Source organism: Mus musculus, chromosome 13 (assembly GCF_000001635.26).
Source record: "Mus musculus strain C57BL/6J chromosome 13, GRCm38.p6 C57BL/6J".
NCBI classification, from domain to species: domain Eukaryota; kingdom Metazoa; phylum Chordata; class Mammalia; order Rodentia; family Muridae; genus Mus; species Mus musculus.
In genome coordinates, this window is record NC_000079.6 from 24,271,502 (window position 1) to 24,289,007 (window position 17,506).

The 17,506-nt window shown below is 46.2% G+C and overlaps 1 protein-coding gene across 21 annotated transcripts in view; it reads right to left on the reverse strand.

The window, feature by feature from the left end:
- Positions 1-9,301, reverse strand: part of Carmil1 (capping protein regulator and myosin 1 linker 1) — a 268,322-nt gene extending 259,021 nt beyond the window's left edge. For 18 of the 21 annotated variants that reach the window (XR_001780810.2, XR_001780811.2, XR_001780807.2 and 15 more), the window contains exons 1-2: positions 9,060-9,301; positions 4,956-5,053 (exon numbers count right to left, since the gene is read on the reverse strand). Coding sequence is in view for 15 of the 21 variants with exons in the window: in XM_017315585.2 (XP_017171074.1) it covers positions 4,956-5,053; positions 9,060-9,099 (138 nt within the window). In the remaining 6 variants the exon portion in view is untranslated. The remainder of the gene's footprint in view (positions 1-4,955; positions 5,054-9,059) is intronic. The other 3 variants (NM_001311122.1, NM_026825.3, NM_001384122.1) reach the window with 2 other exon arrangements.
- Positions 9,302-17,506: the final 8,205 nt, after the last annotated feature.

The window sequence follows — 17,506 nt, forward strand, 5'->3', positions numbered from 1 at the left end:
CTAAGGGATTACAGACCTGAGCTATGATGCCCAACATCCTTGAAATGACAGTACCATGGAAAGATTAAAGACCTTAGCACTGAGAAGCAGGAGAATCACTGGTTCAAGGCCAGCCCCTCCACTCTACAACAAGTTTGAAGACAGCCTGTGCTACCATGAGGGATACCTGTGGAAAGATATTTGTAGTTCATACAGTCAGTCAATAGCAGAATCTCAGTTGTGATATTATAGCATCTTGCAAGCTGGTCACAGAAGGTAAAGGGACCACTGTACGGTTTGCTTTAAGTATATAAATCAAGAATTCTCTAGAAGTGAATATTCAGTTAGCAAATGACTGAAAAAGAGTCTAAGACACACAGAGTCACTTACTAAAAATAACTCCTAAAAACCAAAGAGGCATCTCTGCAAAAGAAGGACTGGCTCTCCACCATGGCCACAGAGACCACATTCCCACTAGGACCCAGGGACTGAGGGACTGTCCTCTAGAAGAGCACTCAGAAGGAAAGCTCAACTATTGTAGTCTTTAAACCTCCAAAGCCCTGGCCTGTACTACCCCCGTTTGTAACATTGGGTTCTCTGACCAAGTCTGAAGCCCTAGTCTACTTTATTCTTTAAAATGCACAGAAGTATACTCATCCCTCCGGAGCTGAAGAGATGGCTTAGCACTGAACAGCACCGGCTGTTCTTCTAAAGGATCCAAGTTCAGTTCCCAGCACCCACATGGCTGTTCCTAGTAGTCTCTAACTCCAGTTCTTGGGGATCTAATGTCCTCTTCTAACCTTTTCAGGTACCAGTCACACATATATATATGCAGGGAAAACACTCATGCTTATTAAAAGATAGGAATAATAAAAAAATAATTTAAAAATAAAATTTCAGAAAGGATATTAATGTCCCTGGAAGTCCAAAGTTGAGACTGATTTATTACTAACACCCTGGTTGCCAAATTTATAAAAGCACAGAATTGCTTTCATTCTAAGACACCATAGCCTGTTGCTTTCTAACGATGCCATTCATAAGGTGCCACCAGCTCTTGGCCTTACAAACAAATCTCTGCCCCTCAGTGGAAGCATCAGGTACCAGGATTTAAGATTAACATGTTTTGGTCAGTGACAAAAGAGAAGGCAAGGACCCTTGGTTAGTGAAGCATCATGATAAAGTATTAGGTTTCACGGGATGCCTGCCAGTTTGTAAATACATGTGCATAATTCCCAAAGCCAAGCATATGAATCGCTAACGGTTACAGCACCCAGCTTCATTCAAGAAAGCAATTGACTAACATTGTTCTAAAGTTGCTAAGCCTTTTGCACCTCCCACCACTGGAGAGAACCAAGCGAGGCTCATCAAGAGCAAGTGGTAAAAAAAAAAAAAAAAAAAAAAAAAAAAACAGGGTGAAAGGAGACCTGTCTGACCAGTCCTGATTTTCCAGATAAGAGAGAGCTGCAAGGAATTTACCACCAGACAGAGAGGTTTCTCTGAGCTCACTATGGCTTCCAGGCACTTCAGAACTGGTTCCCTTCTGTCCAGACTGGTCTCCACTCTTCTCCAGGCGGTTTCCTCTCATCTAGTTGACCACCACCTTAGATTTCACCTCTTTCTGACATGTTCCTCCCTCCCTGTCCTGTGCACTCTCTATGGGAGCTCCTGCAGAGCACACGGCAAAGCCACAGTCTGCTTACAGTTCCCATAGGTGTTTCCTCCTGTACCTGACTGGCAGCTGAGATCCTAGAGAGACTACACACAACTTGTCAGACCATGTACTCAGCTGGATCAACCAAAGCAAAGTCAGACATTCTGGTTCTTCTAAATTCCCAGTTTCTCCTGCCAGTGAAGTTAGCCGCCACCAAACAAACAAAGCTAGTTTCCTGTTCTTTCAAGCACAAGCATGGAAAGTCTCTGTGTACAGAAGGTCTGGGTTCAGATCCCTGCTCAATCATGATCTCACGGGATGACCCAAAGTAAATCATGTCAGTCTCTCCGAATCTCAATATTCACATCTGTAAATCAGGCATACAAAAAGTGCCCCTACTTTACAGGGCCGTGGGGGGAATGGGAGGTAATGCTCGAAGTGCACACAGAGCCTAGCACCTGCTCAGTATTCCAAAACCTGGGCCACTCTGCTCATGAAAAGAAAGATGAAGACAAACATCTACCCAAAGATAAAGCAGAAGCAGGACACTTTCAGTCAGCTATGGTCGCTCATACCTATAATCTCAGGACTCAGAAGGCTGAGGCAGGAGGATTTCTGAAAGTTAAGAACAGCCTGAGCTATGGAGACCCTGTAGAAAAGGTAAAGAAAGGAGAGGAGAGGGGAGGGGAGGGGAGGGGAGGGGAGGGGAGGAAAAATAAGCATATGGGGCTGGGGAGATAGCTTAATGGGTAGTACTCGCTTTACAAACATGAGGGCCTAAGTTCAAATCCCCAACATTCATATAAAAAGCCAGGCATAGCTGTAACCCCACTGATGGAAGGTAGAGACAGAGGAATCCCAGGAGCTAGCTGACCAACCAACCTAGCAGAAATGGAGAGCTTCCGGTTTAGGCAACAAGGTAGAGAGCAACAGAGGAAGACACCCAATGTCTTCCTTCCACCTTCCTCATGGGGCCCACACACACACACACACACACACACACACGCATGCATACACCACACACACTCAAAGAATTACACATGGAACTCATTAATAACCTGTTTCCATAGGTTGTAATTAGCTCAATCTCTCTAGGTTGAAACTCCAAAAACCAAAATGTGGAAGTTATTTCCTGGGTCATCTTGCTCAAAGTTAAAGCCAATCAAAGAAACCCAGAGCTTAAGTAAATAACAGCTGAAAGCCCAGGCCAAGCTTCTGGAAATCATGAAGATCTCAGATTTGGGGAGGTAAATAATTCAATTCAAATCCTTCTGTAAGGTGATTCCAAGTCTCATGAACTCCAGGAGAGTCAAACTCTCTCAAATGATGGACTGGACTCACATCACTAACTGGTACCATGGTACCAAATGCCATTCTTCAGGTCATTGGAGCAAACGTAATGTTCATGGTATATTCTACAGAAACAAAACTTCATATGGAAATTAGGGGTACAGCTCAGTGGTAAAGCGTTTGTCCAGCATGGACCCCAGGCTTTCTGCAGCTCAGTGTAGATGGGTTAGATTCCTACCATAGGAAGAAATGGAGGGAGGGAATCGAAAAAACATATAAAAGAACCACATAACAGCAACAGAGCTTCTCTCTGTTCTATTCCTAAAAGGTAACTCAAAAGCGGCTGAACACTCTTAAGAAAAACACATTTTAAGGGATCTGACTATTTAAAGCAGAGTAAAATAGGACAGCCTTGTCAATCATTTTTGCTATTAATAACCCAAACCGGTGGGTCTATAAGAGCACATTTCAGAGCAGGGCAAAGGTCACCCGGGCGTCCCCATCCTGGTGCTGCCACCATGTAACAGAGAACTAGCAGCTGTCTGTCAACAGCACCATCCTAGTAACCTCACGAGACAATCACATACCCTGAGTCAATGACCTCCTAAGATTACTAAAAGAGGTATTATCAGAAAACCACTATGTTTTGGCAGCCAACTCCACTGAAGAAATGGAATATTGGAAATATTTTCTTTCAACATCATCTGCTCCAGATTTGTTCTAAAATACTTGAAGGAAAAAAAAAAAACTTTAGAAAGGGGATACATAAATTAGCAATATTGGCAAAACACTAAAATTATTAGAGCTAAATGACAAACTCACAGGATTCTATAAAATACTCTGCTCTATTTGCAATTTCCCATGGCAAAATGATGTTAGGAAATGTCCTTCCACACTGGGTGTGACAGCGCATGCCTATGATCCAAGTACACAAAGGCTTGAGGTATGGGATTCCTACAAAGTAGAAGCTACCCAGGGTACAGTAGTGAGGTTTTCACAAAAAAGAAAAAGAAAAAGAAAGAAAAGAAATCCTTCATGGGGGGTGGGGAGGTATTTTTTTTCCCTTTCCTCTTTTGAAGATGTACTTTATTTTATGTATCGGAGTGTTTTCTGTGCATGTGTATCTGCACACCACACACATTGTCTTCTGTCTGCAGAAGCCAGAACGGGCATTCGATTCCCCTGGACGTGGAGCTACAGGTGGTTCTGATCTACCACGTGGGTGCCCAGGTTTTCTGCAAGAGCAGCAAGCACTCTTAACTACCGAGCCATCTCTCCAGTTCCTGTTTTCTTTCTCTTTTTTGAGCTAATGCTTCACATGGTGGCCTAGACTGGGCTAGAACTCACTATGTAACCCAGAATGGCTACAAACTCAAGACAATCCTCCTGTCTCAGCTTCCCAAGTGCTGGAATCATAGATGTGAGTCATAACACCCAGCTTCTCACCTGCATTTAAAATTAGACCTGTTATACTCTTGACCAAAAAATAAATAAATAAATAAACAAATAGTGATGAAATACCACAGATCGCTTTGCACCTCTTGGTACTAGTCAGACGCTGGTGGCCCCTAAAGACCTGTGCTAAGAAGGTCCAAATCCTCACCTCCTGGTAACTCCCTCTGACAAATGGCAGGGATGGAACAGCAAGTCCAAGTGCAGCACAAAGACAACAGCACTTAGAAACTAGTGATTCCTCTAGAACGAGGCTCTCCAGGGAAGGCAACAGGTGCACTGTTCTCACTCTCAAGTCATTAGCCCCCGGATGACTTAATACGTGCAACACCTGAGAACATTGTGTCACACACCCCCCCCCTCAATGAGACAAGACTGTCTTAAAAGTCACACACATGGCCCTGATGAATGTTTCAACTTTCAACAAGGAAAGAATCCATTGAATCTCAGAAATCGGTCCTCAGACATTGGAAGAAAAGAGCATGCACCAGAAGGAGGCCACATGAAGTACTGGTGGAGAGGGGAGAACGGAGAAGACACTTCGGCTCACGAACGGCTCCGAAAGGGTAACCGGGCCACTCACCAGCACTTTGTTTTCCACCCTGTCGCCCTTCACTTCCAACTTCACTTTCTTCTTCACTGAGATTTTGATCTTCCTGCCAATAACATCCTTGATGCTTTCTGAAGGAAAGAAAGGATTTCATTAGCAAGAAAAAGGGGCACTAAGGTAGAGTAGGCATTTGGAGGGCTGCGTCTAGCTGGGTTTTGATATTGATCCTTTCTTTCTGCTTGATTAACAAGTCTGATAGTTGTCAGCCATTAAGAGGTTTTTGTTTTGAGACAGAATCTGGGAACCGAATTCAAGGCCTCTGGACTGCTGAGCCATCTCTCCAGTTCTGGATATTACAGTGTTGACAGCAGAGGGCTGTGGTGTAGCTCAGTGGTTGAGCACTTGCATATGATGATGAAGGCACTGAGGTCAATCCCCCGGGCTCCCACCCCCCTTGGGCTTGACGGTCCCTGCCTATAGTCCCAACTCCCTGATAGGATGAGGCAGACAAACCACTTCAGTCTAGTAATCCAACGCAAGCCTGTGTGAGAAAACAAGATGCCGTCTCAAACAGTATTTTCCTATTTATTTACGTACTTATTTATTTATTTTTGGGAAATCTCAGCATTTGTTTGTCATTGGGATGAACGTGGAGGCTTCCGCAAGATAGAAATATCCCGTCAAGTAACCAAACTGACACTGAGACTACCCCAAATGGTTTGGTCAGAAAAGAGCTCTCCCCAAATCATCAAAACACAATAGCATATGGATGCCAAGGTCATGGAGAAAGAGGAATTAGAGAGGAAAGATTTCAAAGTTTGGAAGAAAGAGTTGTCTTTCTGTGACACTAATGAGCTGCCCAACCTAAACATGTCCCAAATCAACTTCAGTCTCATCTTCAGCGGCCACTCTGAGAGCTGGGTACCTCACTTTTCTCCAACTCTGTGAGTGAGTGAGGTATCAAGTTGCCCAAAATCTAACTGCTGCACAGATCGGGAGCATAAAGACCCCTGGCTTCTCTCCCTAAGGCTGTCCCTTGCCTTCTTAACATGGTAGGTAGCCTTTGTGAATGGGCAGCTTGAGTTTGTCTCTCCAGGTTGAGAGAATTGTCATTTGAGCAAGGGCGTGTAAATCTCACACTCCCCAGCTCCATTTCTCAGTACAAACGCAAGGGTCTGTGTCTCCCTGGACTTATATAAGTCCAGGAGTTTCTATGTATTCTTTTTTCTGGGATGTCTTTGTCCTAGTCTCCTGATAATATCCAGCTTATCTTTCAGATCTCAGCTTCCCTCTCCTAGCTTTTCATATCTCTGTATTCTGTTATTATAGCCATCTTGGCTTATTCAGGGATTCAGTAAATATGAGCAGCCCTCCTATCTCCTTGTTGTCTATGGTGGTTTAACATCTAGCAAAAGCCACCAGAGATGCCACTAACTGAATCTTCACACAACACATCCGCTCACAAACAGAGCAGGGTGTGGGGGTTTGGGACAGAAGAACTTTGAGCTGAAGAGGCCCCCAGGAAACAGACTTCTGGTTTCCACAGTGGGGTCTCCAAGAGAGCCCGCTGAGGTGTAGAATTATTACTCTGTATGATGTAGATGTCTTAGTATATACAGACACTTGGAGGAAAAGTGAGAGAGAGAGAGAGAGAGAGAGAAGGCTGGAAATGAAAGTGCAGCTTGAGGAACAGCAAGCAGGCAGAATGAGGACAGGGTACATGCACGGAGGCTGGGCACTGGGCATTCTCTGCCCAGCTACTATCTCATCAGAGCCTAAGGCAGCATGGACTCCCCACTAAGAGACCTGTGGACATAGGCCTCTGAAATTGCCCTGCTATATCCAAAGGATAAAAGCAGCTTCTGGGTGGTGACAAGTGGCATGTGGCCAGTATTCTTGTCCTCTGCCTTGTATTTCTTTTTTTTCTTCTTCTTCATTTGTCTATTTGTCTGTTGTTTGTTGAGACATAGGTCTCTCTATGTAGTCTTGGCTGGCCTAGAAGTCAGTATGTAGACCATGCTAGCCTTGAGCTCACAGAGGTTCCCCTAGCTTCTGCCTCTCCAGTGCTAGGACTAAAAGCCTGGGCCACTGTCACACACACACACACACACACACACACACACACCCTCTGATTTCTGTATTTAAAACTATTCCATAAAAGCCTAAGGGCAGCGCACACATGTAAACCAGCATTCAGGAGACTGAGGCAGGAGGGAGAGTGAGAATAGCTTAAGGTCAGACTCATCTAGTGAGTCGGCACCTATCTTGGGCTACAAGAATCCTTGTCTTTAAAACAAAAAACAAAACAACAACAAAACCTTTAATAGAAAGATATGTCATACACAGCTTACAGGCCTTAAAGGAGAAGTTTAGGAAAAGGCAGCGAGGCCTTTGCAGTCTGTTTTAACTGATCAGCTAAAATGCTTGTGAGCTCCTGGAACCAGCAACATCGGTGAACCCCACCACCACCAAAGCCTAACCAGACAACACAGAGGCCTAGGAAAATGCTATTAGACAAACCACAGAAGGGCAATGAAGAGAATACACCAAATGGTTAGCTGGAGAAGGGTCCTTCGAGCCACCATCCTTCCAAAATCACCAATATACAATACTGACTCAACACAAAAGTTCCTTTCAAAAGAGGGGTCAAATTCACCTTTTAAACATACTTAAGTACTGAGAACCGCTGATAAACAGCAGCATCTTTTTATTTCACCGTTTACACTTTATCTGGAGTCCAAATCACCTAAACTTCAGGTCCCAGGACAATGCTACATGATTTTCTAGAAATCTGCCACCCTTGGAGGCATCTTTGGAGCCTCCAGCGTTAGTTTCGTGTTCAGGCAGGGTGTTGGAAACACCCAGAACCGGATGGGCCACTCGATAATGTCTCAGAAAGAGTCTCGAAATTGAGGAGACAAAGTAGGGGGTGTGCACAAATACCTTACTTCGTGTGTGTGTGTGTGTGTGTGTGTGTGTGTGTTGGCATGTTTTCAGTTCAACAAAGGCAGAGTTCCATACAAAACGGGCAACAGCTTCTTCCCGCCAAGTTTTACCTGCAGAGTGAGCAGCTTTGCGGGGGCACACCATGCCCTCTCAAGTATCAATGCTGGGTGGACAGCAGAGGGGCAAATTCCAGACTATGGTGAATCGGTGAGAACGTTCCCTCCTTGTCAGCGCCCAGGGAATCCAGGGAACATCAAGTGTGTGCCCAGTATTCCTCAGGGAATACCAGTCACTGGAGCTCAAAGTACGTCCATAAAGTCATATTCACCTTAGTGCAAGTCAACGCACTCCACACGAGCATAAGCGCTGGTTTCCAGCGCTCCTAGCCCATTTGTCTTCTGCCATTTAACCTTTCCAGATAAAGCTAAGCTCCAGGACTTAAATTCCAAGCAATGCTCTCTCTGCCCTCTGCTCCAAAAGAAGACACCCCCTCCCCCAATAAGGGCCTCAAGCAAACCAGTCACCTGGCACAGGGTAACACACGTGTTCCCAAAGAGACTGAAGGTGGTCGGCAGGTTAATCATTATTAAAATGAGGCGTTTATCATTAACCCTCCATTTCCTGGACTGAGAAGGCATCGGCCGGGTAACCCTCTAGCTTCCAACTCAATCCTCAAAGCCACGCCTTGTCAGGCTGGGTCCTGACGCTGGACGGGCGCCTCCATCCCTGAGGCCGTCAGTAAGAGGGGCAGCCCCAAACGGGAATTTCCTGGAGGGTGCCTGACATGAGCCCGAGGGAACCTACAGTCGCCAGGCATCCTCCTTGCTAGGCTTTACCAGACTTTCCAGAGTTTGGGACCAGGGAGTTGGCCACTGGAAGGGACGCCCCTCCAGCTCCATCTTCCGCCAACCTGACTCACCTGGTGGGGCTGAGCAGGGAGATCTGCGTGGAGTCCCCCAGGGCTCCAGATTCCTCTCCACTCCTTCTTCTCTCTCTGCACCCAGTTCCTGCGGCCATCGGGCCAGCAAACTTCTAGCCTCTCCCCCCACCCCGCCCCCTCCCCCGGCGACCCTGCCCCACGCCACTTGCGCAGGAGAGCGCGGAGACTGCGAGAGGACGGAGATGGGAAGGGAGGCGGAAAGGAGGTGTGCGCAGAGAAAGATGGCCAGTCGGCCCCCGCGCCAAGCTTACCCATTAACTCCCGGGGGACATCGGAGCTCTCGTCGGTCATGGTTGCCCCACTGGGCGCGGGGAGATCCCGGGTCCCACTCTCTGACTCTCGGCCCCGCGCCCTTCTTCAGACCCTTTAATGTTTCCGCGAGGAAGCCGCAGCTTGCAAGGAAAGAGTGGGCCGGCCGGAGCAGCGGGGCGTTGATCCAAGGTTGCCGCGCGCCCGCAGTACCAAAAAAAAAAAAAAAAAAAAAAAAAAAAAATCCTAAGAGTTGAAAATCCGAGCTGGCTCTGCGGCCGTCGCTACATGCCTCCCTCTCGGCTCGCTGCTTCAGGGGCCGAACGCAAGGCGGCTGCAACACCGGCTTCTTCCCGGGCGGGCGCCGCGCAGCCCGGCCTCTGCGCCGCACCTTGGGCGTAGGTGAAGCGGAAGGCGAGGGTTGGGCCGCCTGGCTGGTCTCGGCCTCCTGCGGGCTGGGCTGGGCAGGGGCGGGCCGGCTCTGCTCTCCTCCTTCCCCTTCTCCCGCTCCTCCTCCTCTCCTTCACCCTCTCCTGCTCCTCCTCCTGGTCCCCCTGCGTCTCCTCCCCGCCTCGCGAGAGCGGCCTCCGCACGGGTCCCCGGCCGGCCTCCGGGCCTGGGCGCACGGTGCCCGGCGCGGGGCACAGCCCGGGGACCGACGCGGTGCTTGGCTGCGGTGGCTGCTGCCTTGACTGCTGCGGCGGCGCCGGGCTCGGCGCCCCTCCTCGCAGCCTCGCTTCGGTGCAGCAGACGCTTGCGTCTGGAGAGGGATAGACCGTGCAGTTGAGAGAGCCCGAGAGCCATCTGCTGGCTGCCAGCGTGGAGGGCCCGGGCTGCGCGAGGGTTTATCCCCCAAATCCAGGCAGGCCAATGGACCCTGAGGCTCAGAGCTGCAGAGCCCCCAGCGCGGAAGCTAGTGCTTTCTGAGATCCTTTCGTGCACTTCTGGATCTCGGGCCCCGCTGAGCCTTGTGTCTTCGCACCCTCATTGTTAATTCCCCATCTATGTTGATTAAGAGCTACATGCAATCAATAGACAACCGTAAGATGGCAAGACAGGGGCCCCTTTGGAAAATGCCTTTTAATGGCGACCCAGTCTCCTTAAGCTTGGGGCAAATCGGAGGACCAGACATGGTTGCCAAAAGCTGGAATATTCCTGCTGCTAAATCTGATTCAATTTTACCCAACCCATCCAACCTTCCCAGAGGAAAGATCTCAGGTTCTGGAGTACTTATGTGCACTTCCATCACCCAAAGAGAATGTCCCTGACTGACCAATCAGGTTCCTGCTTTAAAGGGTTGAAAAGAGGGAGAGGGGAAAAGAGGGGGAAACACTGGCCTCTGGCAGCTTAGGTTCTGTTATTGTAGTTGTATTGGTTGGTGGATGGGTGGGTGGGTTAGTTTTTGAGACAGGGTCTCAATATGTAACCCAGGTTGGCCTGGAACTTGCTAACTAGACCAAGCTTGTCATGTCTACAAAGCAAAGATCTGTCTCCCTCTGCCTTTCAGAGTGCCGGTGTCACAGGGAAACATCTGACTGTTAAGTCTACTATTGGTGGTTTGATTTTTTTTTTCCTTTTTTTTTTTTTTTTTTTTTTAAGTGTCTCACTGGTAGGCTAGGCCACAGTTCTCCTGCCTCGGCCTCCAGGTGCCAGGATCCTGGCATGTGCTATTAGGCTGAGTTGGTAGTCTGGTTTTGAAGACTGCTATGGACCTTGCTTTTCTAAGAACAATGTTTAGTTTCCTCTAGAGTACTGCTGGTTGAGCTCTTTCCTTGGGAAGACTGTAAACAGACACCCTCCTTGCAGGGCTCCAACCACAGAGTTCCGTTTCATCAAAGTCCATCTTGGAGAACCAATGTGGTTACTGGACTTACACAGAACACGGGTGAGGGGTTACTTACTGGAGTGTGGGTGACCCTAAAGCAGTCATGTACCCTTACATGGATGAAGATTTCCTCACAGCTCTACAAATGGAGCCCCACTTTTAACTGGGAGTCCACATTTTATATACACAGCCACAGGCAGTTAGGGCCAAATCACATACCACTGGCTCCGAGTGTAGAAGAGAGCAGCTGGAATCTCACGTAAGGTACTATTGGCTCCCCCATCCCTTCCTTCAACAGTCAAGAGATTTCTTACAAGTATTCTAATGAAAACGGTGCTTGTAGTGCTGGAACCATACCTTCTACAGCAGATAATCTGATGATGGCTTCCCCTTCCCACCTGGTTCACCCCACTCCATCCCTGAATCAGACAGCGAGACTCCATTCTTTTAAATGTACTATTACTGTATGTGCACATAATGGGCCAGTTGGGGGTTTGTGGGGGTCACAGGACAACTTGTGGATTCAGTTTGATCCCTCTGTGGGTTCATCCCAGAGATCAAACTCGGCTTTCTGACAACGGCCTTTACCAGTTGAGCCTTCTCCCAGTCCCCCAGACTCTACTCTCTCCAAGACTCTCTTCAGGTATCTGCTTCTTACTGTTTACAAACCTATCATTTGTGTACCTTCTTCATAAAATTTCTTCAGGGCTTTTCAGATCTCTGAGATTCCTAAGACTGAAACACAACACACTTAAAAGCTCAAACATACGAGGGCCTCCCTTTATTCTTGTGTCTTTGTCCAGTTTTACCATTTAACCCTTGAATCCTGGATTGGGGTAGGGGAAGGGAGAGTTGGTGGTTTCCTAACTAAACAGTAGGCACTTTGAAGGCAGGAAATGTAGAAAACATCTGTGTGCTGTTGGAGATTGAACCCAGGGCCTCTTGCACACTGCCGGAGGAGCCTCTGCCTCAATGACCTGGATAAGGCAGATGTCCAATAAACACCAGTGAGCGTGAGCTTTCTACCTCAGACCTTTAACTCAGTTAATAACATTGGCAATTTGTTTAAATTACATATTCCCTCAATATATCCTACCTGAAGAAGGTGGAAATTACCACTCCAAACAGCCTTTCAAATACCTGTGGCTTAACAGGCTCTTTTCAGGGACATACTAGTGAAGTTTCAAAAATAGCCCTGAAGGCTCCACACAGTAGGGAACTTGTGAATATAAGAACAAAGATCGTTGTCTCTTTGGCCTGAGAGGTACAAGGGGACTGGAAGGTTGAGTGCCAACCCTGCATTCCAGCACTCAATTTTTGTGTTTAATAATTTTTTTAAGATTTCTTTTTAAGCTTTATTTTCTGTGTATGTGTGTGTGTCTCTGTGTGTGTGTCTGTGTGTGTGTGTGTGTGTGTGTGTGTGTGTGTGTTAGTGCACCAGTTGTATGCAATGCCTGAAGAGGCCACAAGAAGGTGTAAGACACCCAGCCGCTGGTGCTGGATTTCTGGAGGGTTGTAAGCCTTCATGTAGATGTAGTCTATGAACTATAGTACTATATAAGAGTATCTATCTAGTGTTCCTAACTGATAAGTCACTCCCCCACCCTTTTGGTACTTTGAGACAAGGTGTTACTGACAGCCCAACCTGGTCTCAAACTTACTTTGTAGCCAAGGGTGACCTTGAACTCTCAATCCTCCCTGTCTACTTCATGAATACTGAATTATAGGCACACACACCATCCTGCCTGGTTCTATGGTGTCAGGATAGAACTCAAGGCTTCTAAATCTTAGGCAAGCATGCTACCATCAAAGCTCCATCTGCAGCCCCCTAAACTTTATTTGATTTTGTTTTTTATTTTCTGAGATAGAGTCTTACTCTGTAGGCTAAATTAACCTGGAACTCATTTTCTAGCCAAAGTTAGGCTTCAAACTCATGGTGATCTTTCTACCTCCGAATGCACCTTACTCTGATTACAGGCAGAAGATACCAGGTCTGCACTTGAACGTTTAAAAAATGTTGTGTAGCCCATGCTAGCCTGACTCATGGTAGTTCTTCTCCAGAAGTCTCTCAGGCTGGTGTGAGATTTTCCCAGCATTTTCCCATCTCTTCCATGCTGTTCACTGACCCCAGGTCTTTGTGTGCTGGACAAGTGTTCCTTCCCTGGGTACCAACCAGACCTCACTTTAAGATGTTAAACACAGTGCGGTAAATTTGACACATACTGGATGACAAGGTTAATTTGGGAAATGATGTGTGTGTTATTTTAAATTCAAACATGAACATTTGTGCCACTATAGCACATTTTTGCTTTCCATTATGATTAGAAAATACAATCTGAATAAAGTAGTTGTCAAAAGTACTTAATGCTTTCCTCATATCTTAAGATCTTTAGACCAATTTTTGCCTAGTGATTAAGCCCATGGTGACAAAACAAACTGAAATGGGGAGATCAGTATGCTAACAGAACTCCAACTTATCTAGGATACTTTCTGATCTTGCCAAAGACAGTGAGAACCAATAGCATTTCCAAAAATGTGTGTGTGTGTGTGTGTGAGAGAGAGAGAGAGAGAGAGAGAGAGAGAGAGAGAGAGAGAGAGATCCAGCTTCTCGTTCTACCACATGGGCCCCAGGGACTGAAGTCAGGTCATCAGGAGTGGCAGCAGGCACCTGCATCCCTGGAGTCATCTCACCAACACCAGTGTGGTGGTCTGAATATGCTTGGCCCAGGGAGTGGCACTCTTTTGGAGGTGTAGCCTTGTTGGACGAACAGTGTCACTGTGGGTGTGGGCTTTAGGATCCTCATCCTAGTTGCCTGAAAGCCAGTCTTCTACTGTCTGCTTTTGGATAAAAATATAGAACCCTCAGCTCCTCCTGCACCATGCCTGCCTGGGCACTGCCATGCTCCCGCCTTGATGATAATGGACTGAACCTCTGACCCTGTAAGCCAGCCCCAATTAAATGTGTGCTTATAAGAGCTGGCTTGATCGTGGTGTCTGTTCACAGCAGTGAAACCCTAAGACACCCAGTTAACAGCATTTCACTTTCCATGTAATTGTATGTATTTATTTGTATTTATTTGTCTGTTTCCTTCATTGAGGAAGCAAAGCAGAGGTTTGCCAGGATCGGAAAGTGTCCTACCACTGAACTGTATCTCTGCCCCGTACCTTTTAGAGATTGTAAAACAAATCTCCTACCCTAGAAACTACCATGCATCAAGGGTCCTTCATAAAGAAGTACATAAAATGGAACTGAGAGCTCACCCTTATAATACTAATATTTGCAACCCGACACAAAAAGAGTTCAAAGCCAGATTGGACTACTTAGTTCCAGGACAGCCTTGGTTAGAATGAGACTCTCCTAAAATAAAATAAAAAGATAAAGATGTCCTTCTCAGTGTTAATGGAGATGTTTCAAAAGTGTGTAGGGCCAACCAATAGTGTAGCTAAGTGACCAGCACTTGGCTGTCTCATGTCTGAATGCCTGATTGAACTCCCAGTACCACCAAATAAATAAATAAAGTCTGTGATGTGAAATAATTTGGGAATATATTTAAGAAGACTTAGTTTACAGACTGGGGTGCAGTTCAGCTTATAGAGTACTTGCATAGCATGCCTAGAGCCCCAGCGTTAGTCTTCAGCACCACATTCATGGGCATGGCCATACAAATCTGGTCTGTAATTGAAGCACTCAGGAGGTGGGGACAGTAGAGTTCTAGCTCATTCTTAGGTATATAGCACATTCTAGGGTAGCATGGACTACATGAGTTGGGTTAGAGACAAATAGGAGGAGAGAAGAAGAAAGAAAGGAGAATGAAAAAGAAAAACAGGAGGAAGACATAGCTTCTTGTTTACTTAACATGGGAGACGATGAGAGGTGAAGGGCCTTTAATAAGTGAAATTATATAAAACCTGCATTTTACTTAAGACAGTCGATGAGAGGTACTGGGGGTCATACTGAATAAGGATGTTGATGAAACCCAGCAGCTGGGGTTGGGTTTCACTGTAGCTGGGTCTTGGGCTCATGCATGTTCTTTCCTTTTTCTTTCCTGCACTTGACAGTTCTCTGACAATACTAACAAAACTACTACGTAGGGCTGAAGAGATGGCTTGGTGGTTAAGAGCATTGGCTGCTCTTCTAGAGGTCCTGAGTTCAATTCCCAGCAACCACATGGTGGCTCACAACCATCTGTAGTGGGATCTGATGCCCTCTTCTGGCGTGTCAGAGACAGCATACTCATTACTCATATACAAAAAAAGTAAAAATAAAAATCAACAAAACAGGAGCTAAAGGGGCCTGCAACCCTATAGGTGGAACAACAATATGAACTAACCAGTACCCCCGGAGCTCATGTCTCTAGCTGCATATGTATCAGAAGATGCCCTAGTCAGCCATCATTGGAAAGAGAGGCCCATTGGTCTTGCAAACTTTATATGCCTCAGTACAGGGGAATGCCAGGGCCAAGAAGTGGGAGTGGGTGGGTAGGGGATGGGGGGGAAGGTATGGGGGACTTTTGGGATAGCATTGGAAATGTAAATGAAGAAAATACCTAATTAAAAATGTATTTTGAAAAAAAATATTTTCAGAAAAAAAAGATGTTTTAATAAAGCCAATGTATATGAAATGAAAAAAATCAACAAAACAATAAAAAACACGTACTAAGTAGCAGCTCTCACTGAGCAGAAGGAGAAAAACCAGCTCGGTATTAATTCAGAAACAGCGGCACATCAATGGCCATCATAGTGACATGATACAAAGAAGCCCTTCCTTATTGTAAGGGTAATGCAATGAGATGCATTCCATAATTGTTGAAGACAACTAACATTTGCTTCTTGTGCCCCACTCCTAATACAAATACTCAATTTATCATTACATCTACATAACTGACAGAGCATGGAGGAGATGACAGTTTGGCACAGCCAAGAAACCCATAGGCAATTTGGTTCAGTGTAATAAATACATCTTTATCATGGCATATTGACAAATTGAGATTTGCAGAGAGACTTTTTCAAAGCCAGGATGCTCTTAAGAGTCAAATTTGAGTGGAGAACATGAGATTTCCAGGCCAAGGTTTGTTTCTCTACAGTGTTCGTTCCCCCTCACTGAGTTCCTGGGCTCTACTCCCAGGGAAGTGTGGAGGTGACTGGGCTTGGCTCAGAAACTGGACTGTTAGGGCAGAAGTCTGGGCTCTGACATTTGCTCAATCTTGGCATCAATCCCAGTGTACCAATAAAAGAGACAAGGCATGGTGAAAGGCAGAGAAAGGAGATTAAATATGGCCATACTGGGAAGACAGATCCATGGAGCTCAGTGACTTGGGGTACTATCGTGACCTTTAGAGGGGTGTGGGGAGTTTGGTTGTTGTTGTCATTGGCCTGGAACTCACTGTGTAGATTAAGCTGGTTTCAGATTCATATCAATCCTCCTGACTCAGCCTCCTGGATGCTGCAGTTAACTAGCTTGAGCTACCACAAGCTCTCAAAACATGCGCACTAGGTTTAAATGGTGGAAGAATTACGATGAGAAGCCTGGGTCCGGGTGTGGTCCTGTCTCGAATCTCTTTATTCCTGATACAACCATAAGGGGTCAAATCTTATGCTTCTACAAGAGCTGCTCCAGGATGTAGCTTCTCATCTCAAGGGCAAGCTCCACATAGCTGGGAGGTAAGATAGGGCTTCAATCCTTTGTTACAGAGGTGTTTATAGATCAGTCCTATTGGTTCTGGTATCCAAGATCACTCAAGGGGGAAAGTAAGAGACAGTGATTCAGATATGTGTTTCCATCTTCATCATGACCAAGGGATAAGATGGGTTATGTATTAATTACTTTCTTTCCTCATTGCTGTGACCAGCTACCTGACAAAAAGCAAGTGAATAGAAGAATTTATTTTGGCTCACAGTTTGAGGGGATACAGGCCATCATGATGGAAGGCCTGGGTGAAGGAGACTGAGCTGGTTCTTCACGTTGTGTCCATAGTCAGGAAGCAGAGACATAAATATTGCTGATCAGCTGGCTTTTTCCATTAGATAGTCGCAGCCACATCACAACTTGACCCTCTCCTTCACTTGACTCTCTCTAGGAACACTCTCAAAAAACATGCCTAGAGGTGAATCTCCTAGATGATTCTAAGTCCAGTAGACAAGGAAGACAGGCAGAGTCAGTCAAGCAGTAGTAACCTGACTTCAGGTAAAGAAGACAGACTCAAAATGAGGGCAGAGGTACAAGGCTTTCTACCTGACTGTAGTCACTGCGTGGGATCGAGTGAGGAGTCAGAGACAATGCCAGCTTTTAGAAAAAGCAGCTTCTAAGTTTTACATTTTGAGGGAGGGAGAGGAGAGGGTGGTCAAGAGAGAGGAGCTAAGATGAACTGTGTCCTTCAAGCAATAGGCTTATTACCATTACAGTAGATAATGCAGTGGGAGCAGGAGACTCTGAAGAACTTTTTCAGTCCCCACTAGCAAAGCAAGATGTCTATTTTCAAAGGTTTTCAGGAGATGGAAAGGCCTTACACTGTAAGGAAACAGGCTTAGTTAACTTAGTTAGTGCTGTGACAGAGATGGGGTTGGGGGAGCAGGGAGCATATGACTTTGTGTGACAGGACTCACCCTTTCTCTTAGTAGGGAAGT